This window comes from Bos indicus, chromosome 20 (assembly GCF_029378745.1).
Source record: "Bos indicus isolate NIAB-ARS_2022 breed Sahiwal x Tharparkar chromosome 20, NIAB-ARS_B.indTharparkar_mat_pri_1.0, whole genome shotgun sequence".
NCBI lineage: Eukaryota > Metazoa > Chordata > Mammalia > Artiodactyla > Bovidae > Bos > Bos indicus.
Window position 1 is genome coordinate 12,728,853 of NC_091779.1, and position 24,257 is coordinate 12,753,109.

A 24,257-nucleotide genomic window follows, 5' to 3' on the forward strand; every position below is an offset into this window, starting at 1 on the left:
AACTGTTCTGGAGTCTAGCCTCAAGGCAGAGGGAGGGAAATGCTGCCATCTAGAGGCAGTTAGGGATATTGGCTTTGATGGCCGTGCAGCCAACACAAAAGAGTGGAGGATGCTGGAAGTGGAGGACCTCACAGTCTTAGGAAGCAGCTGTCCGAGGGATGTACTTGTCCAGGGACGGGTCCTCTGCTTGTGTGAGGAGAGGGCGTGCGAGGAGGAAATCCCCCGCCAGACAGAGCCGCTTCAGCTCCACGATTCTCATGAGAGTCAAAATGGAAACTCCTGTGACAGCAAAAGCGGGCACAAGGGATTAGAAGAATTAGAGAGAAGGGATCACCTGAATAAAAGATGCGTCAGACGTGGCACCCGGACAAAGGGCTGGCACCTCCTGAGACACAGAAACCTTTAGAGTTCCTCTGCCAGAGCTATGTTCTACAGATAAGGGTAAAGAACAGAAAGAAAGCCAGAGGGAGACCTTAAAATCTAACAGGTAATCAGCTCAAGACTGGAGCTTGGAAAGGAACAAGATGTGAGCGATGAGAAATAGATGTGCGCTGTCATAAATTACTGGGATGCACAAAAAAGAAAATCTACACTTAAAGAAACGATGTTAAGATTGGTTGTATGTTATACATGATTTCTGTCCCAACCTTCTAAGAACATTTTCTAATATTCCTATGGGAACCTACCCGCTTACGATGAAAATGTATATTTACTTTTTAAAATGAAATAAAACCGAATTTATCAAATCCCTAATTTCCTAAATGATTGACTGGGCCCAAGATTCCTGAGATAGAAAGCTAAATAAAGTTCTATGTATTCAAACATGTGGTTGTGTTTGTCCTGGTGGCAGATTCCCAATCTTTCCCTCTTAATGAAGTGCTTTCTGCACTGACAGGTTCAGAGGATGGTTACAATTCAGATGCGAGTTTGATGCATCCTTCAGCCATGTGGGACAGGTTATAAGCTTAGGACTTTGGTGAGAACAGTTGCCACCAACAACTTCAGTGGCATCTAGTTAATTTCACACCAAATTCAGATTTGCTTAAAACGCCAGACGAGTGGGGACCATTCAGTCCTGTTCAAGCTTCTCCCTGCTCCGACAGGACAAGGATTCCAAGGGTTGCCAGGCTTGATGGATTAGAAAATCACTCCTTGTGCGGTGTCAGGGCCCATCTCCTTGTGAGCACATCCTTTCCATCAGCACAGGAGGTGGAGGATGTTCTGAGTAACTCAGAACACAGGCCGAACAGGGAACCAGCTCATGCCAGCAAACCGCTAGGTCGTTAACGCTTCACTTCTTTGTGGGCTCCTGTGACACTGCCATCAAAAAAGTTTCTACAGCAGAGGACATCTCAAGAGCTAGTGTGGCGGTTGGTGACATTTATGCTTTCACAGCTGCAAGTGATAAGGAAGCCTGGTCACTCCTATCATGAACAAAGAAGTAGCCCCTGAGACTAAGGAGGCTAATCTCCACATGGAGAGGGGGTCCCGGATCTGACACTGCCAACCCCCCATCTCTGAAACTCCCCATCCCCAGCCCTTGGAGACCCACTATCAGCAAGCTCCAGGTTCTCAGGCTAGTGGTGGCAGGAATCGGTGAGTCCGCTCCAGGGGCAGAGAGGTCCAGGGTTAAGTGTTACACAACTCCAGAGAACAACCCACATTAAAGCCGGGCTGAGAGGTGCCCTGACGTTGAGCAGTGGCACCGCCCAGGAGGCTGAACACGGAACCCTGACAAAAGAAGAAATGACAATCCGAAACGCCTGTGATTGTATACAAGTCGCAGATGTTTAATAACTTCACATGGGATGATTTTTTCTTCCCCTCACTAGTTTTCAAAGAAAGTGAGGAAGTTATTTCTCACAGGTAGAAAAATGTGAAAGTGAGAGGCAGTCTTTCAAATGTAACTGAAGACACATTTTACTTCAAAAGTTATGAGGTTCCCCTACCAGCCACACTAGATGTTAAAAACAGCACGAAACTATAGAAATTAGATTATATATACTATAAATACAGAAAGACAAACCAAAGGAACAAAAGAGAGTCAAGGAATAGACCCAAAATACACTCGGGAATTTAGTATATGCTAAAAGTGGTATTAGATATTGCAGGAAGAAGAAGCTGTTTGGTAATAGTATTGGAATAACAGTCTAGCCACTTAGAAAAAAGAATAATAAACTGAACTGTTCTTTTACTCCTTAACAAAAATATGCTCCAAGTAGATTAGAGGTTTAAATATTAAAAACTAACCCATAAAGAGAGAAGAAAAGAAATAATAGTTAGAATCTGAGAAGAAGAAAAATCTTTCTAAGCATGACACAAAATCCAGGAGCCACTCAAAATTAATAGGCAAGCATCTGTCCAAATTAAGCAAAAAAATAAAGAATAAGGAGAAGAAGGCACAACTAATAAACAATATTAAGAACAGGAAAGGAGTCAAAGCTGCAGATGCCACACAGAATGAACATAATTTTCAAATTCAGATTAGTAAACAAATTCATGCAAAATTACAAAATACCAAACTGACTCAAGAAGAAACAAATAATCTGAATATTCTGGTAAACATTAAACAATTAGGTCAAGAATGTCCCCACAAAGAAAGTAGCAGATGCAGATGACTTTATAGGCAAAACTCAGAAGACCCAAGAAGATCCATCCATTCTTACAGATATTCTTTCAGAGATGAGAAAAGGAAGGAGCTTTCCCTGTGGTGGTAAAATCACTGTGTAGCAAATACTCCTTTCTTCACACTCCCTGCCTCCCTGATGCTGGATTTAACCACCCAGTCTTCACCAGTGGGCAGAAGTGATGCTGGCTCAGTTCCAAGCCTGACCCTTAAGAAAAAGTCAGTGTTCCTGCTTCCCCTTACAGGATTTTCCAATCTCCACCATTGGACAACCACACCCTAGGTAAGTGCTGCTCTTCACCCTGGACCCCAGAGTAAGATACAGAGAGTACAGAACTCAGACCTCTAGTCTGGATGGAAGCCAAGCCAATTCACAGATCCATGCCCCAAGGCAGCCACCCCAAGCCAACCCACAGATACACAGCAAGAGACAAATACTACTGAAGACTGCGGTGAGGAGCTCTGCTTTATCACACAGCATTATAGAAGTAGTGTAGGGATGACTGAAACGTTCCTATTCTTTTTGCTGAACTACCATAACTTAACAAAGGCCATACAGAAGAGGGAAACTCTAAGCGACTATCATTTATAAACACAGAAGGTAAAATTCTAACAAAAATGCTAGTAAGCTGGATGCAAGAATGTACTTCTTTTTTTCATGTTATTTTCTGTGACAATGTATTTTTTCAAAAAAAAAATGTAACATCAAAAAGCACCGCCAAAAAGCTGGGAAAACTGGACAGACACATGTCAAAGAATGAACACTCCCTAACACTATGCACAAAAATAAACTCAAAATGGGTTAAAGACCTAAATATAAGGCCAGCCACTATAAAAATTCTTAGAGGGAAACCCAGGCAGAACATTCTTTGACATAAATTACAGCAAGATCTTTTTTGATCCACCTCCTAGAGTAATGAAAACAAAAAACAAACAAACAAAAAAAACAAATGGGATCTAATTAAACTGAAAAGCTTTTGCACAGCAAAGGAGACCCTAAGCAAAACAAAAAGACAACCCTCAGAATGGAAAAAAAAAAAAAACACTTGCAAAATGAAGCAACTGACAAGGGATTAATCTCCAAAATACAGAAACAGTTCATGTAGCTCAATATTAAAAAACAACAAATAACCCAATCCAAAAAAAAAAAAAAATGGTTGGAAGATCTAAAGAAGACATACAGATGGCCAAAAAGCACATGAAAAGATGCTCAACATCACTAATTATAAAAGAAATGACAACCAAAACTACAAAGAGGTATCATTTCACACTGGTCAGTATGTCCACCATCAAAAAATCTACAAACCAAAAATGCTGAAGAGGGTGTGGAGAAAAGGGAACCCTGCTACACTGTCAGTGGGAATGTAACTTGGTATAGCCATTACAGAGAAGAGTAACTTAAGAAACTCCTTAAGAAGCTAAAAATAGAACTACCATATGACCCAGCAATCTACTCCTGGGCATATACCCAGAGAAAACCATGATTCAAAAGACGCATGCACCCCAGTGTTCACTGCAGCACTGTTTACAACAGCCAAGTCAAGGAAGCACCGTAAATGTCCATCCACAGAGGAACAGATAAGCAAGCTGTGGCACATATATACAATGGAATCTTACCAGCCATAAGAAAGAAAAAAATAATGTCATTTGCAGCAACATGGAATGGACCTAGAGACTGTCCTACTAAGTAAAGTAAGTCAAACACAGAAAGGCAAATATCATAAGATATTGCCCATATGTGACTAAAAAAAGGGTGCAGTCAAACTTACAAAACAGAAGCATAGTCATGGATGTAGAAAACAAACTCATGGTTACCAGGGGATAAGAGGGGGAGGGATAAACTTGGAGACTGGATTGACATATATATACAATTACATATAAAATAGATAACTAATAAGGACCTACTGCCCTAGAGAATGGAGAAGGCAATGGCAACCCATTCCAGTACTCTTGCCTGGAAAATCCCATGGATGGAGGAGCCTGGTAGGCTGCAGTCCATGGGGCGCTAAGGGTTGGACTTGGCTGAGTGACTTCACTTTCATTTTTCACTTTCACACATTGGAGAAGGAAGTGGCAACCCACTCCAGTGTTCTTGCCTGGAGAATCCCAGGGATGGGGGAGCCTGGTGGGCTGCCGTCTATGGGGTCGCACAGAGTCGGACACGACTGAAGTGACTTAGCAGCAGCCCTAGAGAAGGAAATGGCAACCCACTCCAGTATTCTTGCCTGGTAGATCCCATGGACAGAGGAACCTAGAGGGCTACAGTCTATAGGGTCAAAAAGAGTCGGACACGACTAAGCAACTAAACAAGGACCTACTGCATAGCACAGGGAACTCTACTCATTACTCTGTAATGACCTGAGTGGGAAAAGAGTTAAAAAATGAGTGGGAATGTATATCAATACAAAACTGATATACTTTGCTGTACACCTGAAACTAACACAGCATTGTAAATCAACTATACTCAATACAATTTGTAAATAATAAAATAAAAAACCAATACCAAATACAGAACAAGGATTTTTCTATAAAAATGTAAAAAGAAATTTTTCACCAGATGTAGAGCTCCCCCTTCAACAACAACAACAACTCAGAGTATTCATTATATTTAATATGAAATGTTCAAGATTTTCTCTCCGTGTTTAAGGACAATATGAATGTGTGGTATCATCATTTCTATTCAACATAATCCTAGAAGCCATGATAAATAAAGAAAGATTTTTTAAAAGAAAAGTTAAAAAGATTGGAAAAGGAAGAAATAAAGCTGCATTTATTTGAAGATCATCACTGTCTATATTGTCTGCAAAAAATTCCCATCCCTCAAATTTAAAGAAGAGAAAGAATCAGTAAGAATTAACCTGGCTGATGAATTTAAAAATATACAAAACCTATTCAATTTCCATACATTAGCAAATAGGTACACGTTTGTTTTATTAAGAATAAATCTAAAAAGGATATACAAATTCTTTCAGGAAAAAATAATAAAAAGTTATTTAAAAACATTAACAAAGTCCTAAGTAAATGGAGCAATATACTATGGTCTAGAATAGTAAAACCCCATAAAAATGTCAATTTCCCAAACTTATCTCTAGATTTAACAAAATTCTGATTAAAATCTCAATCAGCTTTCAGAATGTCACAAGTGATGTTACAGAAAAGATAAACAAGCCCCAAATAGCCAACAATCAATGAACAACAGTGACATATGGGAGTTCTCTTGTCCAGTTATTAATAAGACATCTTATGAAGTTACAATAATTAATAAAGTACGATATTGGCATGGAATAGCCAAATTGGTCAAATCCAGGATTGAGAGTCCAGAAAGAAACACAAAGAAAGCCTAATACTTAGCAGTCACCTCTGATATGTGTTATGTTCTTTAACTTAATGACAATGATGTCAGCATTAACCATTTCCATTCTACAACCTCAACAAGGTTCAAGTTTCCTTAGAAATGTCAGTACTAGAATAATTCATTCCTAAGTTTCCCAAACCCAAACACACCAGTCCTTTTCATCATCTGCTATGTTTAGAAGAACAGTCTGCAAATAAAGCAAGACAAAGGGCCTGTGTGCTAAGGATGCTGCTGCTGCTAAGTCGCTTCGGTCATGTCCGACGCTTCACGACCCCATTGACGCAGCCCACCAGGCTCCCCCATCCCTGGGATTCTCCAGGCAAGAACACTGGAGTGGGTTGCCATTAGCTTCTCCAATGCATGAAAGTGAAAAGTGAAAGTGAAGCTTCTCAGTCATGTCCTCCTCTTAGTGACCCCATGGACTGCAGCCCACCAGGCTCCTCCGTCCACAGGATTTTCCAGGCAAGAGTACTGGAGTGGGGTGCCATTGGATAGGAGCCCCACAAATACTGAACAAAATTCTTGGCAGAAAAATAGGCAGCACACAGCAGCTGCCAGCAGAATTAGGCAGTGATCGTGGTTAAGAGGGGTTAGGAAAAATGCTCTGCCCTTCTGAGCACATCACACTGAGCACATCACACTGGAGCCAGACCATGAGTCCACGTAATTGAGAAAGGTATATTGCAAGTCCTAGAGAATTAAGGCCATGGCACTGAAAGACGTGGGCTGATTTATGTGGGTCACATAAAACACACACACACACTCAAATGAAAAGACAGGCACTCACTCTCAACTGGGAAAAAAAAAAACAAACAACTCAAAACTCTAAAAGAAACTACAAAACTCTGTCTTCAAGTAGTTATGGCCCCCAAATCATCAGGCAGAGGCATATATTTAGCACTCTACATATATAAGAAATTGTTAGGATTTAAAATCAATTAATAGATATGCTAATTTTTACGAACTATAACAGAGGGTAAATTAGGAACATCATGTCCCATAAAGTTTGTTTGTGATGAGCCATAATTCTCTGGTTGGGCTCTCAAAAACTTATTTAGTTACTCCTATTGAAATTCCTATTAAAATGTTTTATGCTCTCAGCTCACTTAAAAGCTTCATATTTCTAGGAGTTTGTTTATGCCTAACTTCCATGAATACAGAGGGAATCATGCTTTAAATAAAAATGAAATACCAAAGAAAATGTCATTTTAAAGGATGAAAATCAAATTAAAATCTAAATTGCAAATCATCTAACATGTATAAGAAAGTGCTGAAAGGGAATATATTTTTAAGGATCATAAACCAAACTATAATATTAATTGCAATAAGAAGGCTTATTTAAATGAAAAGCCCCCAAAGTAAGGATTTCATAAGCAATGTTTCTAATTTATATGATTCACATGCTAACATTTGTTTCTGTCTTTTACACAGCTAACCAATTAAAGCATATTTCTAAAGAATTAATTTTATTTGCCAGCAATTATTTGCTATCTTAGCTATAATTCTGCAGCTTTTCAAGCAACAAATAAACGAATGTGTTACATCTGGAGGAGAAAACACAAAAAGTGATGGTATAATATTTGAATACATACAATTACTGGTATGTAACATTCTAATTAACATAATTAACTTTGAAGCAGTTCACACAATAACTGTTAACATTTGTGTCAATTTAGCAGCAGTTAATGACATGTGTTGCAAAGAACTGCTACTCCTTTCATTTATAAGTGAAATGTAAAAAACCTTTCCAAAAAAGAAAAGGCAACCTCAATGAATACTCAAAACTCTTTAATCAATAAAGCGCTACCCTGGCAGGCTTAGAGGGCAGACCTTGTAGTTTATTCCAAGGATCTACTAACTGGAATATGGGCACCTTAGGGGGAACACAGTATAATCAAATGGGGTTTAGGGAAAAAAATGGAATACCAGTTTGTTTTCTATGTCTCTTCTTTTTTGTTGGTTTTAGTCCATAATTTGGCATTCAGGCTGACACTCAGCTGATATGTACCAGTGCTGGTGGCTAAAATACTTCCTTACTGGATACCAAGTAGCCATTGCCTCAAGCACTCCAAGTACACTCCACCTCTCCCATCACCTACCCCAGGACCCCCTGCACCTCTCCATGATGTGGCAGCTACATGATTAACATCTGACAAAGGGAGCTGCCTCCAGGCCCCTGCTGAAACCCCACAGTCAATGTTCTAATGATTTCCTAGTGGAAACTCACAGGTCTGTTAAAATATTTTTTAGTACCTCTTCTACCTACATGTAAATCATTTTTAAACATAGTCACACATTAGGGGATGCATACTCAAAATGTTTTATTGATGGTGTGAACCAGCAAAAATAGTAGAGGCCCAGCAGGCATCCTCTGACTTTTGTTACACATGGACAAACAATAGCAAAGGTTGGCAATGGCAAATAAATGACTGCAACATTAGTCATATTTTCTGTAAAGCAGATGTTAGCATCCTGAAGCTCCAAACATACAGGCGCTGTGCTACATGGGACACAAAATGTCAACCCCAAAGGACGAAAATTGTATGCCTGACACAAAAAGATGACTCATGAACCTTTGTATAATCCAAAGAGAAGAATGAAAGGAAAGTAGTTGGGGTTTCTTTTTCTGGATGCTTTTTTTTTTAATTTAATTGTTTAGTGACATCATTCCTAAAAGAGTACTTCATGTTGAAAACACATTATCCTTTCCCTACAACTTTACATTTCAAACAAGCATCATGCCTTTCAAATTATCCCGCATAAAACATAGTAGACCTGCAATTATCTGAAAACAATCAGAGAAACTTATCTTTATGAGTCCAGCCTCATCCATTCATTCAACCATAAACTGTACATCATGTATTCAATAAAACTCAAATTTCCTGGTTTAATAAACACATCAGTTTTCTACTCTTGGACAAGAGGGTAACAACAGTTAACACTGTTACTCTATTCCTGTGTGTTCCAAGGACCTTAACAGATACCATCTCACTTGATTCTAGCAACAACCACATAAGATAGGTACCACTAATATTCCTTTTTTTCAGAGGCACAGAAAAGTTGCGTTCCATGGTCAAGGTGGTACAGTCCAGATGCCAACCCAGGCAGCCTGGCTTCTGAAGTCCATGCTCTTAAACATGACTCTAAACTGCCTACAGTAATTAAATTCTGAATCAAGTGCTTGTAAAAACTGATCACAATTTAGATAAAGGCCACCGAGTGCACAGTCTCTCTGGGCAAGGGGAAAGGGCTGACCCAAGGTCTACTGCATCCATAAAATTCTCCAGTTTCAGGATTTATTTTCAGAAGCAAGGCTCTCAAAGGTCAATTAAAATGTAGAGAGGTCCTACAGGCAAAACCTAATATAAACCCATGATATTTTACTTAGTGTCATTTTTAATAGCCCACCAAATGAAATATTTTAGGCTCACATCTTTATCAGCTATAGGTCATTTTCCTGGGCTCTTTAGGCAATCAGACCATTTGGAGATGAGGAGGGGAGTGGGAGAAGGCAAGCAGAGAGACCCTTACAGTTTCAGTGATAAATGCTTTGGTTTGGACATGCACAATTCAAAGGAGAATTAATGTGAGGATGTGGAGAGACATCAGGGAAGGCTTCCTGGAAGAGGAAGTGCATATGCTAAGGTACAGACAGGTATTGCCCTGGCAGAAAGAAGGGAGGTACATAGAGAGGTGTTTTCTTTCTAGAGCAAAGAAGGGCATGAGATGAGGAATCTAATACCCTTTGGGGAATGATAGGTGGTTCACGCCTGCCCTGGTTATCTAGCCAAAATTTAGAAGCACTTGAAGACGAGAACCCCCCCGACCCTCCATCAAGTGAATCTCTCAAGGGGATGGATGTTCCAGCAAATGCGGAAAGTGTAGAAGTTCCTTAATGGTTTTTTGATCAGAGCTATGCACAAAGGGAGACAAAATGATATGACTGGTTCATATTATTTACAGACTAAAACATCACTGCTCGTGTATAGGAACAAAAAAGAAAAAAAAAGCAAATGTGTTACACTTAAACAAACTAGGAAAGAAGCCTACTTAACTGAGCACCTATATAGGTTAAGCAGGAGGTATCTATAATGAAAGAAAAACAAATAGATTTCATGTAATGAAGAGATTTCACAGGAATTCTAGAAGAGCATATATACGTACCAAAAATTTCCTATACATACTAAATTTTATATACATACTAAAAACTTCCTATTAAAGAAATATTTCATTAATATAGTAAAAAGGAAAGAACACAGGTAAAAGAAAGAAGAAACAGAAGTTAGGGACCTAAAGAAGCCAAACAGCAGGAGCACTAGGGCTTAGAATGACAATCAGTCCTACTTTGAGGTCAGGATTACCAAAACTGAAGCTAGAGCTTCTTTGTCTTTTCAGAGATTTGTAAAAATGCTGTCTGCTACCCAGAACCCATTCTTTCTTTTTTCAATTGAAGTATAGTTGCTTTACAGTGTTGTGTCAACCTCTGCTGTGCAGCAAAATGACTCAGTTATACACACAGATACATTCTTTTTTATATTCGTTTCCATTATGATGTATCATGGGGTAGTGAATACAGTTCCCTGTGCTAGCCACAGTAGGACCTGGTGGTTTATCCATTCTAAATTAACAGCTTGCATCTATCAACACCACACTCCCAGTGTGCTCCTCTCCCGGCCTCCTTAGCAGCCATGAGTCTGCTCTCTGTGTCTGTGAGTCTGTTTCTGTTGTGTAAATAGGCTCATACTTAGTATGATGGTCTCTGCTGTTGTTGTTCAGTCGCTAAGCCATGTCCGACTCTTTGCAACCCCGTGGACTGCAACATGCCAGGCTTCCCTGTCCTTTACTGTTTCCTAGAGTTTGCTCAAATTCATGTTCAATGAATAGTCATAGTCAATGATGCTATCTAACCATCTCATCCTCTGTCACCCCCTTCTCCTCCTGTCCTCAATCCTTCCCAGCATCAGGGTCTTTTCGAATGAGTTAGCTCTTCATATCAGGTGGACAAAGTGTTGGAGCTTCATCTCCAGCATCAGTCCTTCCAGTGAATATTCAGAGTTGATTTCCTTTAGGATTGACTGGTTTTGATCTTGTTGCAGTGTAAGCTTGATTAGGTAACATTTGCTTAGTTTTGCTTTTATTTCTATTGCCTTGGGAGGCTGACCTAAGAAAACACTGGTACAATTTACATCAGAGAATGCTCTGCCTACACACTCTTCTAGGCCTTTATGGTATCATGTCTTTTGCTTAAGTCTTTAAACCATTTTGAGTTTATTTTTGTGCATGGTGTGAAGTGTGTTCTAACTGCATTGATTTAATGTGGTTGTCTAACTTCCCCATCATCATTTGTTGAAGAGACCATCTTTTTCTCACTGTATATTATTGCCTCCTTTGTCATAGATTAATTGACCATAGGTGTGTGGGTTTATTTCTGGGCTGTCTATTCTGTTCCATTGATGCATATGCCTGATTTTGTACCAGTACCACACTGTTTTGATAACTGTAGCTTTGTAGTATCATTTGATGTCTTGGAGAGTTTTATCTCCTGTTTCCACCCCCCGCCCCCCCCCCCCCCCCGATTGCTCTGGCAAATATGGATCTCTTTTCTTTTAATTAATTTATTTAATTGAAGGCTAATTACTTTACAATATTATAGTGGTTTTTGCCATACATTGACATGAATCAGTCATGGGTATACATGTGTCCCCATCCTGAACCCCCCTCCCACCTCCCTTCCCATCCCATCGCTCAGGGTTGTCCCAGTGCCCTGGCCTTGAGCACCCTGTCCTGTGCATCTAACCTGGACTGGCGATCTATTTCACATATGGTAATATACTCATGGAAAAGGCAATGGCAACCCACTCCTAGCGACCCCACTTTATTTTTTCACTTTCATGCATTGGAGAAGAAAATGGCAACCCACTCCAGTGTTCTTGCCTGGAGAATCCCAGGGATGGGGGAGCCTGGTGGGCTGCCGTCTATGGGGTCGCACAGAGTCGCACACGACTGAAGTGACTTAGTAGCAGCAGCAGCAGCAATATACACGTTTCAATGCTATACTCTCAAATCATCCCACCCTTGCAAATATGGATCTCTTATGGCTCCATGTAAATTTTTGGATTATTTGTCCTAGTTCTGTGAAAAATGTCATGGATAATTTGATTGGGATCACATTAAATCTATGGATTGCTTTGGGTAGTACTGTTATTTTAACAACATTAATTCTTCCAACCCAAGAGCATGGGTTGTCTTTCCATTTCACTGAATCCTGTTTTATTTCCTTTATTAATGTTTTATAGTTCTCAGTATGTAAGTCTTTCAGTTCCTTGATCAGGTTTAGTCCTTTTTTTTTTCAGTATAATTTTATTGGCACCTGTTCTTTAAGTGTTTTCTTTAAATGGAGGTTGATCTGCCCTGAACAATTAAATAACATATTTATTATATCACAAATAGCTAAGCTGGACCTGTCACATGGCTCTACTCTTAAAAATGAAATGCCCAATAGTATGTCAAATCACAAAGAATAGGTCTCACAATCCCTTAAGCCATTATTAACATCCAGTCAATGAACCTAACAAATATACAAAGACTATTTCCTTATGACTAAAGTGCTTTAAGGTAGCAGCTTTTCCACCCAAGAAACTTCCTAAGGAAAAACGCATCACTTGATGGGGTCTTTGAAGGCTCCCCAGCTACTTCATGCAGACACTTTTATCATTAAAAGATGGTACAAATCCTGGTGACCTCCTACAGTTCAGATTAAATTAGAAATCCTTCTATCACAGACACCCATGAGTTTCCCGGTTTTCATGCGGTGCTTTGCCTCCCTACCCACGCTAGAAACATCACATTAAGAAGAAACTGTCCATGTTAAAAATCACTGTCCACGTCACATTGTTCACTTTATCTACCACTCCTCACCCCATTCTACTGTGTATGTAGTTCCACTATGCCTTGAAGCTTGCCCAACCAAAACCTTCCAGAACCTGCAGCCCATATCATTCCTGAAAGTCTAGGAATACACTGAAAACTCTCCAGCCTGTAATCATCTTCCAGTTTGTTCTCTAATTTCTCAGAAGCCTCATTTCAACTATATTACAAGCTGCTTAAAATTCAAGACCATGTGTGACCTCTTTTCTATAAAGGTTTTAATACCAGCTGTATAATAGAGACTCCACTAATAATCAATTAACTGATTAACGAGCATAATAAAGAATACACCGATTCAGAATCCAGTACCACAGAGTGAAACTGTGGGTGCCAATAAACTAGGAATAAGTATAATTATCAATACTGCTAATTCTTAGCTAACCAGCCAAGTATTCTAGAAAAATAAGGTAGGAAAGATACTGAAGTATGTTAGATTTTCCAAAGCCACAATAACCAGGACCTTCCTAAGAAGTCCATGAATTAAAATAATAATTTTTCTCTTCTTCCAAGAAAGGAAATGTTACATCCCAATACCTTCCCTCCCCCAAAGCACTAATTACTATGAGTTTCTTGGTTTCTGACGGTAGAATTCATTCGACACACTAAGATAGCAAAAAGCTAAGTGCTGTAATTTTACCACGGGGGCAAAAGGACACCAGAAAGGTCAAGGCAAGGGGCCCGGCAGAGAGGCAGCTGTCCTCCAGTGGACCAAGGGACCCTTCTAAGACGGCAGCGATGACTACCTCACTGCCTTTACCTTCACCATCATCTCCCCAGACACACAACCCAATCAAATTCTTGACAGCCCAACCATTCAACTAGTCTGGGCTTCAGGAAGCAGAACAGGAGCATCAGTTCAGTTCAGCTCAGTCGCTCAGTCATGTCCGACTCTTTGCAACCCCACGGACTGCAGCACACCAGGCTTTCCTGTCCATCACCAACTCCCAGAGTCCACCCAAACTCATGTCCGTTGAGTCGGTGATGCCATCCAACCATCTCATCCTCTGCCGTCCCCTTTTCCTCCTGCCTTCAATCTTTCCCACCATCAGAAACTATCAAAACTTGAATTAAGACTTCCTTACAGGAGCTTCCTGGTTGCTCAATGGTTAGGATTCTGGGCTTTCACTGCCATGGCTTGGGTTCATTCCTGGTTAGGGAACTGAGATCCTGCAAGCCATGTGGTGCATCCAGAAAAAAGGAGAGAAGACCTCCTCAACATTTCTTTAAAAACTACCATTATCTAAGTACTAAACAGTACATACCAGGAACTACCCTCAGTGCTAAACATACAGTGAGGATAAGAAAGCTGGAGTGCCAGCACTCTCCATTCTCTGGGTCATCTCATCACTCTTAATAGGCAGGTTGGTCAGGTACTGAAATAGGTATACCAGTTGGGTAAGTGGGTAGTAAGTAAAACAACCTATGATCTCTCTCTCTCCCTCTTTCACACACACACGGCATTGCTGTTATAAATCTGCTTTGCTCCCCTCTATGATGGTCAGTAATTAATAGAGAACATGCATTTCCACCCTGTAAATCCCATAGAATATTTATTGGTGCCATCCATCTCACGGACTCTCAAACACCTCTCATAAGAAGTCCACACTTGGCCAGTCTGTTCAGGCACACCCACGCAGAGAGCCGCTCCGGCAGGCATTCTGTCCTTCCCAGGAAGGACAACACATACATAAAGTAATGAATTTTTTTTTAACCTCTGCAAAAGGTAAAGAAGAGCAAACTGGGGCTGAAAGTTTTAAGTGACTACTTCTGACTGGAACTCAATTTCAGAAAAAAACTCTCCCCCACCAAATAATTAGTAGTTCTTCATTCATTCATTCACTGAATCACAATACCCTTCACCTGTTTCCTGCTGATTATTCTCATGGCACCCAGGCATGTTCAGAGTAAGGATGCACATTTAGAGTATCTTTTCACAGAAGCAAGAGTTGGATTACAGCAAGGATTTTATAGTTCATTTTTAAGCCGATCTTTGATTAATAGACCCCTGATAAACCAGTTACTCTGTGGATAGGCTCAGGTGAGCCCACAATGAGATTTATCTTCATGGATTAGGCCTGACCTATAAGAACCTGCTTAGGGGTCCCTACTGCTATTTCAGCCCTGAGTTATGAAAATTCATCCCTTTACTATCAATAGAACCTAGCTCAGAGGGTAATAACTAGGAGATGTATTACTCCTGGAACACAAGCACTCCTGAGACTTTGATTATAATGTCCACAGCTGAAGGCACTATTTCACAATTGAGATTACTATTTTCCAGATGAAAAAAACTCTGAGCTGTGGAATAATGCCTTCAGCTACATACATTGTAATCACACTCAGCAGTTCTTGTATCCCAAGAGCAATACAGGGTACCAGTAGTTGGGCTGGTGAGTTGATTTAGGGAATGGAAGGAAGAAGTTGGAGGAGAAAACATAGATAACCCTAATTTCATATTTGCTTTATCTGGGGGGACTTTGGCGTAAGAGTTCAACACGTGCAAAAACCATATCAACTTCACTAAAAAGAAAAAATACATTTAAAAAGTAATTATTTTTCAAACCAGCAAACTTGGTTTTTTTGGAAGTTCAGGGTGGGTTTTTTTGGGGAATATTGACTGCTGGCCAGAATATAAAGAGACGTAAAATCTCAACTCAGTCGCTGTGATGTCTATGCTCAGTCGTGCCTGACTTTGCAAGCCCATGGACTGTAGCCCACCATGCTCCTTTGTTCATGAGATTTTTCAGGCAAAAACTGTAGTGGGGTGCCATTTCCTCTTCCAGGGGATCTTTCCGACCCAGGGATCGAACCCACATCACCTGCTTGGCAGGTGGATTCTTTAACACTGAGCCACCTGGGAAGCCATATATTGATTTCTCAATATATGGAAGCACAAAGTTGTACAGTATTCCTAGAAACAATTTAGCAAGAGTATGGAAAACCTACATCATGCTCATATCATTTGCCACATTAATCCCCTCCCAGAATCTACCCTGACAAAACAACCAGAGGTGAACGAAGACTTATTAAAAGCCTGCTCATTACCATTATTTTCAATGGGTAAAACCTGGAAATAACCTAAAGGGGGAAATAGTATAATAAATTGTGAGAAATCCATACACTGGAATATTATACAGCCTTTAAATTGAGTCATAATGGCTAAGGAGAAATGCTAATTCACGTTGTATTCTACAAATTTTGTTAAGCAATTTATCCAAGGGCATTCAAATAGTTCCTACATCAATATTTAACAGACTCTCTCTCGGAGTTAACTAATTGGACTTCGGCTCAGGTTTTTGTTTTTGAGTTATAAGGCCAATAAAGTATTGATATTATATTAAATGACTGCAAATAAAGTCTGTATCCTTAATAAATGCTGACATTATGTTGGTACATTCTGCATGAATTTAAAAGGAAAAATGCACTTTCGCATACGTTTAGTGAATTTTCCCTGATTCTTCATAATGCACTTTTGCAAATGGAAAAGATGAATATTCATTAAGGCTCTCTGAATATATTACAGTTTAAATAGTTTGGTTTTAATATTTATAATACATCATGAAACATAATTTTTCCATTAAAAGAAATGGATACAGTGTCAAAAGAGGGCCACTGAAGAAACATAAAATTATACTACTTAACCTAATATTAAAAATTGAAAAACAATATTTGAAAGTACTTCCACCCCTCAAAACAGTTAACTGTTCTTAAAAAAAAAAAAAAAAAACTTTCAGTTTGTGGGGTTGGTGAATTTAGAGTGAAAATAAGGAAGAAAGAAACCACAAGCTGGTCTGTGCTGTCCTGTGGTAACTCGCTTCAGTCGTGTCCGACTCTTTGAAACCCAATGGACAGTAGCCTGCCAGTCTCCTCTGGTTCTCCAGGCAAGAATGCTGGAGTGGGTTGCCATGTATTTTTCCAGGGGATCATCCCAACCCAGGGATGAAACCCACAGCTCTTTTGTCTCTTGCACTGGCACATGTGTTCTTAACCACTAGCATTCACAAGCCTGCAAAAAGCTAAGGACCAAATGGTCAAACTCCTACTCAAATCAAAGGATCTGATTTCCTCCATTCTGAGAATACCACTTCAGCTAAGACCAGCTGACAACCCCCAAGAAATATTTTTTCTACCAACCTCAGGAACGCTGACATCAGCACTTCTTGAGTCACAGATGCTGTGCGAAGTAGCGCACAAGAATTTGCTCATTTAGTCCTCACTATAAACTTATGAAGCAATAGATCCACTAGCCCCACCTCACAGATGAAGAAACTGAGGCTCACACAGCCAATAAGTGGTAGAAACTTGAGCTGATCTCTAAAACACTCTGCTTCTCATTGCCCAACTGAATAATTATAGTTTAATTCCTGAACACAGTTTCCAAAATTAACTACTCTCTGGCTCGAGAAATATCTTCTTGATTAGGCTAAACAATATAGACCTAAAGGGTAAAATACAGATTAAAACAAAAAAATAAACAAGAGTCTGTTCTAGGACACTTAAAAAGTAAAGAAAGGAAATATATTTACTTTTACATTCAACAAGCCTTCACTGAGCACCTATTATGTGCCAAGGACTGTTCTAGGCCCCAGGGAAACACTCGGTAAAACAGAAAAAAAAAGCTGTCTTCAAGAATTTTTCATCAGAATAATAGGAGATATACAATAAGCAAATTATGTGGTGTATTGGAAGGAGATAAAGCTATTGAGAAAAGTGGGGTGTGTGGCATGCAGTGAGGGAAAGACTTTCAAACAAAATGGTCAAGGAAGCGCTCAATAAAAAAGAATATGACAGGGATGCTCACAAGAATCAGAACAGATGAGTCACATGATTCAAATCAAACAGAAAACTGTTGAAAATACTGGAAACTAATTTTCACTGTGTTTCTGCCATCCATCTACCACTCCAAAGAACAAAAGAAGTGACTATTTCTTACGATGGTTACATATACCATTTCTAAACTTTAATCACCAGGGCTTACAACCTTATTTTCCTACGGACAAAATAAGTTACCCCGGGTCCTGCTTTGCCTCCTGAAATTTCCATCTTTCTTACCAGAAAGCAGCATCTGTATAAATCCCCCGCTTTTGACGACTATGACTTCTTTGATAAACTACCCATGTGTGTGGGGAGGGACAGAAAGATGGAGGAAGCAAATGGGGAAATGAGTTTTCCCCTCTTCAGATTAATGTATACGAGGTATACATCTGACACTTCATCAGCACTCCCGGCTGGTGCCCCAGCAGGCGGACACTGGCTGAGCATGTATTCTGCCAGCTACCACGTTGCTTAGGATGAATTGGCAATGTGCCATTTATCAGAAATGCCCAATGTGTCTGGGAGAAGGAACACAACTACATTTAGCATTGCCAAGGAAAACTAGATACTTCCGGCTAGGAATTAATCTCCTCCTTGAGAAGGTAGTTAGCATTACCTTGAAGCTTGCCTATGGCATTTAAATCACACTAGGTCATACATTTACTGAAACTCATACCTCCCCAACCACGGCCTTCATTTATATCTTACTAACATATGACTACCTCTCAGATTGAGGGTCTATACTTTCCCCTCATGTTCTATTGTTGTGTTGAACATAAAACTGTGATATCAAGTGTAATCCTGTCATTTAGACATAAACCACATTGATTCTGATTTTACCAAGTTCTCCACACTTGAACATATGTGTTGCCTCAACTTTCCTCTTCAAAGAATCAACAAAATACTTAAACCAATGCGACTGCATGACTACTCACAAACAACTTAAGGAAACTTCCTTGAATATGGGCTGTGATAATTTCTTCATTTTGTCACCGTATTTTGTCAGCAGCTGATACGGAACTTTCAATAGCGTGCCTGTGTACTTTAGTTATGTCTGACCCTCTACAACTCTATGGACTGCAGCCCTCCAGGCTCCTCTGTCCGTGGATTCTCCAGGCAAAAACACTGGAGTGGGTTGCCATGCCCTACTCTAGGGGATCTTCCCAACCCAGGAATCGAACCCATGTCCCTTATGTCTCCTACACTGGCAGGCGCATTCTTTACAACTGAATGGGATTTGGTCCATTACATGGACTTTGAGGCTAATCACGATTATAAGATGCACTGGACAGCAAAACCAAAAATACTTTAGATAGATGGTCTTAATTAGACACCCAAGATAGCATACAGAATCGCATCATCACTCCAGCCTTGCAACTAAAGGAATCTGTCACTTTCCACCAGAGATTATCCATTCCATCAGTATTATTTACTGAATGTCTCCTATATGCACGGTGTTGTGCTAGGAACAGTGAGGAGCAGAACGTCAGATCAGACAGGAATTCTGCCCTCAGGGAACGTGCAGTCTAGCAAGGGGATATTAGGCATAAACACAAAGAACTAAGACAAAGGTGGGCCTTGATAAACGCTGAGGAAGGTAAACTTACAGCTTGAAGATGGGGGCAATGGGGCTTACCGTGGCAAGGAGAGAATGAGAGTGAAGCATGTTCACTGGTGGCTCAGACAGTAAAGAACCCTCCTGCAATGCAGGAGACTTGGTTTCGATCCCAGGGAATGGCTACCCATGCCAGAATTCTTGCCTGGAGAATTCCAAGGACAGAGGAGCCTGCTGGGCTACAGTCTATGGGGTTGCAAAAAGTCAGACATGAATGAGCAACTAACAATGTTCTACTGTACAGCGCACTTCCAGTAACATAAGGCTTATTTTGAAGACAAGAAAAAGGGGGACAGAAAGGAAAAAGAAAAAGGTCTAATAGATATACATTAATACTCCCCCAGCATCATTCTCTATCAAATCTGTTAGGTGTAATCAGCATAATTTAGATATAAGCCAATCCAAGAAACATAGACTAACTTGAATGACTCTGCAAAGGGCACAAAAAAAAAAAAAAAGGCAAAGTCATGAAAGTATACTGAGTGACATACTGAAATAAGTGACATGGCAGAGAAACCTGAGCAAATTGCTGCCGAACAATGAGGAAATCAAGGCAGTGCTCTGCCTGGCAGCTCTCCTCCAGCTGCTCCTGCTCATGAAATGCCAGAAGGTGGGGGACAGAAGACATGGTCAAACAGCCTGCAAATGGTTTTCCTTAGACAACAATTAGGAAGCAAGGAAACCTCTGAAGTAAAGATATGATGAGGGTGATATTTTAAACCTTCACTCTCTAGTAGTAAATGGTCAGTCACCATCTGGCTTTGATGCCACATGTGATTTTTATGTTGGCTAATATTTGAGGCTTGCTAGGTGCCAGGTACTATTTTAAGTTTGCTTTTCATGGTATTTTAACATTTTCTCTAGTCTTGCTCCTAAACCGTATGAATACTTGCAGGGTAAATAAGCTGACAAGTGACTCTCTGATAAGAATGCTCTTCTCCTTGGTTTTGTATCTTATTTCCAAATATCTTAGGTCACCTGACATGTGTTTCATCAATCAATCAATCAGTTTCTAGTCTGAGTACATAACTACCAGTATTAGACACATTACTTTGTGGCAGTGTTGTTTTAATTAGAATGATTTGCTTGGCAATAAACATACAGGATTACCTATTTATGTATAAGAATAATATTGTAGTGGCCCCCAAAGCACTTCTGTTTAAAAAAAAATAAAATCACTGATTGCGAGGAATTTTCTTCTTTCCTCAAAAAGTAAATGCTTACGAAAGTAAAATAAGCTTTTAATAAAATTTCTCAAGAAGGAAAAGTAATTGAACTCGGGGATGGGATGGGGGAAAATGTTAAAACGCATCATTTAACTGAACCTTTAAAAATAAGCCCCCAAATTTTCCTGAGAAGTAAAAGATACATTTTGATTTAAAGACCATAGTCAATTTTGAAGTCATAAAATATCCTCAAAGAAACTTTTCAGGGATAACTATCCAGTATGTTCAGAAGTTTTATGATTCTGAAACTAGAAACAGTGAGTTTCAACGCTGAATTCCAGAGACTGTTTAATAGGTTGTTTCGTCTCACAGTTTGCTGAAGAGCTAATAAAATCTAAGAAACTAAGCAATATGCTTAAATGTATATAGCTACCTAACGACAAAAGCAGGATTAGAGGTTAGACCTAAATCAGATCTTTCTACATTACTGAACGATTTTCAAATATCTCATGATTTATTATCAATGTATAAAATTATAAGGCACTGACATATCATTTGCATCACCATCAGTAAAAGATATTTCAAAATCTATTCCAATACCATATAACCCCACCACCAATACAAAAGCAACCTGTATAGACCTCTAGGCTGTGCCAAAGGTTAAAGTTGAAAAGTAATGGGCCCACTGGAAAACAAAATTCTCGTAAGCATCATGGTTAAAAATAAAAGTCTATTTTTTTTTTTTTTTAAGGCATGTAGGAGTCCATGGGGTCGCTGAGGGTCGGACACAACTGAGCGAATTTACTTTCACTTTTCACTTTCAGGCATTGGAGAAGGAAATGGCAACCCACTCCAGTGTTCTTGCCTGGAGAATCCCAGGGACGGGGGAGCCTGGTGGGCTGCCGTCTATGGGGTGGCACAGAGTCGGACACGACTGAAGTGACTCAGCAGCAGAAGCCCATGCTGCTAACAAATCATAAATATTTACGCCATGTGCCAACGTGTAGGTGTAGAGAGAGTGCTGGAGCTGAAAATAATAACCATTTTCAATGATTCTAGAAGAGAAGGATCCAGGCAAGAATCACCAATGAATATGGAATCCAAAGGAAATTTTTGATAAGAAGAAACATGCTTGGATGACCTCAAAGTGTCTCCCTGCCAAAGGCTTATTGACTGCAAGAGAAAAGTTCTAACTGTGGAGAAACTGGCCAATGCCTTGTCTGGGTGAAAAAAATTAACATCATAATGATGGGCAAATGGACATATCATCACCTGCCCATGGCATGACCTGAAAGGATACAACATCACCAGTGTCACATTCTGGGCTGGAATGCAAAACCCAAAGCTCACTGTAAGAAAACATCAGACATACCAGACACTGTCATACGAGGAATATTCCTTTAAAAAATGGGGTGGGGATGTCACTTAGTCTTCAAAACTCAGCGTCATAAAAGGCAAAGAAACACTGGGGAGAGTTTCCAGACATGACCCCAGACTGGATCCTCTACTGAAGGAGGGAAAATACTATAGAGGACGTTATTGGGCCAATTGATAAAAATGAAATACAGATGGCAGAGCAGATAAAAGACTTCTTTCATGCATAAATTTAATGAAGTTACCTGTGATAACAAAAGGCCATGATATATATAACCTATTCTCAAAGAGTTCAAAACATTATATGCGAATGTATATGCATATACACGGAGAGAGAAATCAGTACAGCAAATAGGCAAGAGTTAATACTTAAACCCAGGCAAAGGATCAGCTGGTGCTGTATGTATTTGTCTTATTCGTGCAACTTTCCTGTAAGTTTGAAATTATTTTCAAATAAGTTCTTTACTTTAAAAAAGCTGAGAACCATTTTCATTTCTTTCGAGGGAAAAGTTGAAACAGAGTTAAGTTTACACAAATATTCCAACTTAGGTTGAAGGGGAAAATCTGGTAAAAACCAGCACACTGGAAACAAAAAATTTCAGTGTCAAATCTGTGCTTAACATTAAATGTAGATTTAAGTTCAAATCTAGAACAATAAACTCAATAAATTTAGACGTCCCTACGTTGGTGGTGACACGGAGCAAAGCTAACCGACCACAGACAGAGCCCGATGACAACTCACCAGGCTGGCGGTGAGCGAGGGCGCCGACTGGCCCAGGGCCTGGCTGCGCATGCGCACGAGGTTGGACGTCTCCGCAGAGGTGGCCCAGGCTTGCCCCGCAGCCGGGTTTGGAAGGAGATACCTGCCTGTTGGGGATAAAAAGAGGGCAGTGTGAATAGTGGGCAGAATGGCAGTGCTTCTATAGAAATCCTTATATACCATTTCAGCCGTACATTACAATTATATTGTATAGCAGCTGGAAGCAGATTGTTTCAAGTCGGGAGATTCAGTTTTAAGTTTTGATTCGAAGTTCCCACATAAACCCAGGTAAGTCTCTTCATCTCCAGAATTTGTAGGGCAAGAGGAAGGGTCTTGTTACTATGTTGAGGAGTTGAGGATATATATATAAACACACAAAGCATCCTCAGCATTGTAGAAATGAACATGTGCATTTAGAAATGTACTGTTAAAATAGCTAATATGGAAAGTGATATAGGAATGCACTAGGAAAGTGTCTACGAAGATCATGACCGACAAAAGGAGGAGTTGGAAGTCTTTCAAGGTGAAATGGGGCTGGTGCCCTTTTCTCCCAGCTTCTCTGTCTCTGAAGCTACTGGTGTTCATCCAGCTGTGTCCACAGGACAGATGATGGTATCCATTTGCATAAAGCCGGACATTAATGTCAGTGTAGGTTCAATGAGCAATTTACATCAACCTTGAACTCATATATATGTGTATGTCTTTAAAAGTCAAACAGCTGAACCAACTCACATTGTATTACTTCTTCAGTACACGGATTAGACTAGTTATCAACACATAAGATACACACCTTTTTGTTAGGATGGGCATGCATAGTCACATAGTAATGAAGCTCAGTAAAAACAGAGACCATGTTTGATATTTTGCGGTAGCACAGTAATTGGTCATAGCAGATACTCATTCAATATTTGTTGAATGATGAAAGAACAAGTGGACACTTCTTTCCCAAAAAACACATGAAGACAATGAAAAGACAGAAACCAAACTGTAGATTTTCCTCTACGGGCTGCATGTATGGGGACTCCAGCTTCATCCCTCCAAGATTCATGAGGACTGTGGCCCGAGTGGCTGGTAACCCTGCAGCAGAAGTAACATTGTGCCTGGTATTCTGCCCAGCAGGTCTGTTCCTTATAAAAGAACCCCCATATCTTTCCTTAGGCATGCACTTCACAAGCGCCCACTGGTTTATAACTATTGATATATAATAACAATTGAAATATGTATTAATATATTGCAATATATTAACTATTGAAATAAATGGAAATATGTTAACATATTAAATGGGCTTCCCAGGTGGTACAGTGGTGAAGAATCCACCTGCCAATGCAGGAGACACAGGAGACACAGGTTCGATCCCTGGGTCAGGAAGATCCTCTGCAGGAGGAAATGGCAACCCACTCCAGTATTCCTGCCTGAAAAATTCCAGGGACAGAGGATCCTGGTGGGCTTCAACCCATGGGTTCGTAGAGTCAGTCACAACTGAGCATGTATGCACATACCATATTAAATATGTGAGAATTCATATTTTATGGCAAGACAAACATTTTTACATACAAAAATGCTGACTGCCCAATCTGACCCCCCAAACTGATTCCATCACTTATTCACGACCTTCTTCA

The 24,257-nt window shown here is 39.9% G+C and overlaps 1 protein-coding gene across 7 annotated transcripts in view; it reads right to left on the reverse strand.

Annotated features, from left to right (window-relative positions):
* MAST4 (microtubule associated serine/threonine kinase family member 4) overlaps positions 1-24,257 on the reverse strand; it is a 618,779-nt gene that overhangs the window by 391,043 nt on the left and 203,479 nt on the right. For all 7 annotated transcript variants that reach the window (XM_070774592.1, XM_070774594.1, XM_070774593.1 and 4 more), the window contains exon 3: positions 22,621-22,745. In XM_070774592.1, coding sequence (XP_070630693.1) covers positions 22,621-22,745 — 125 coding nt within the window. The remainder of the gene's footprint in view (positions 1-22,620; positions 22,746-24,257) is intronic.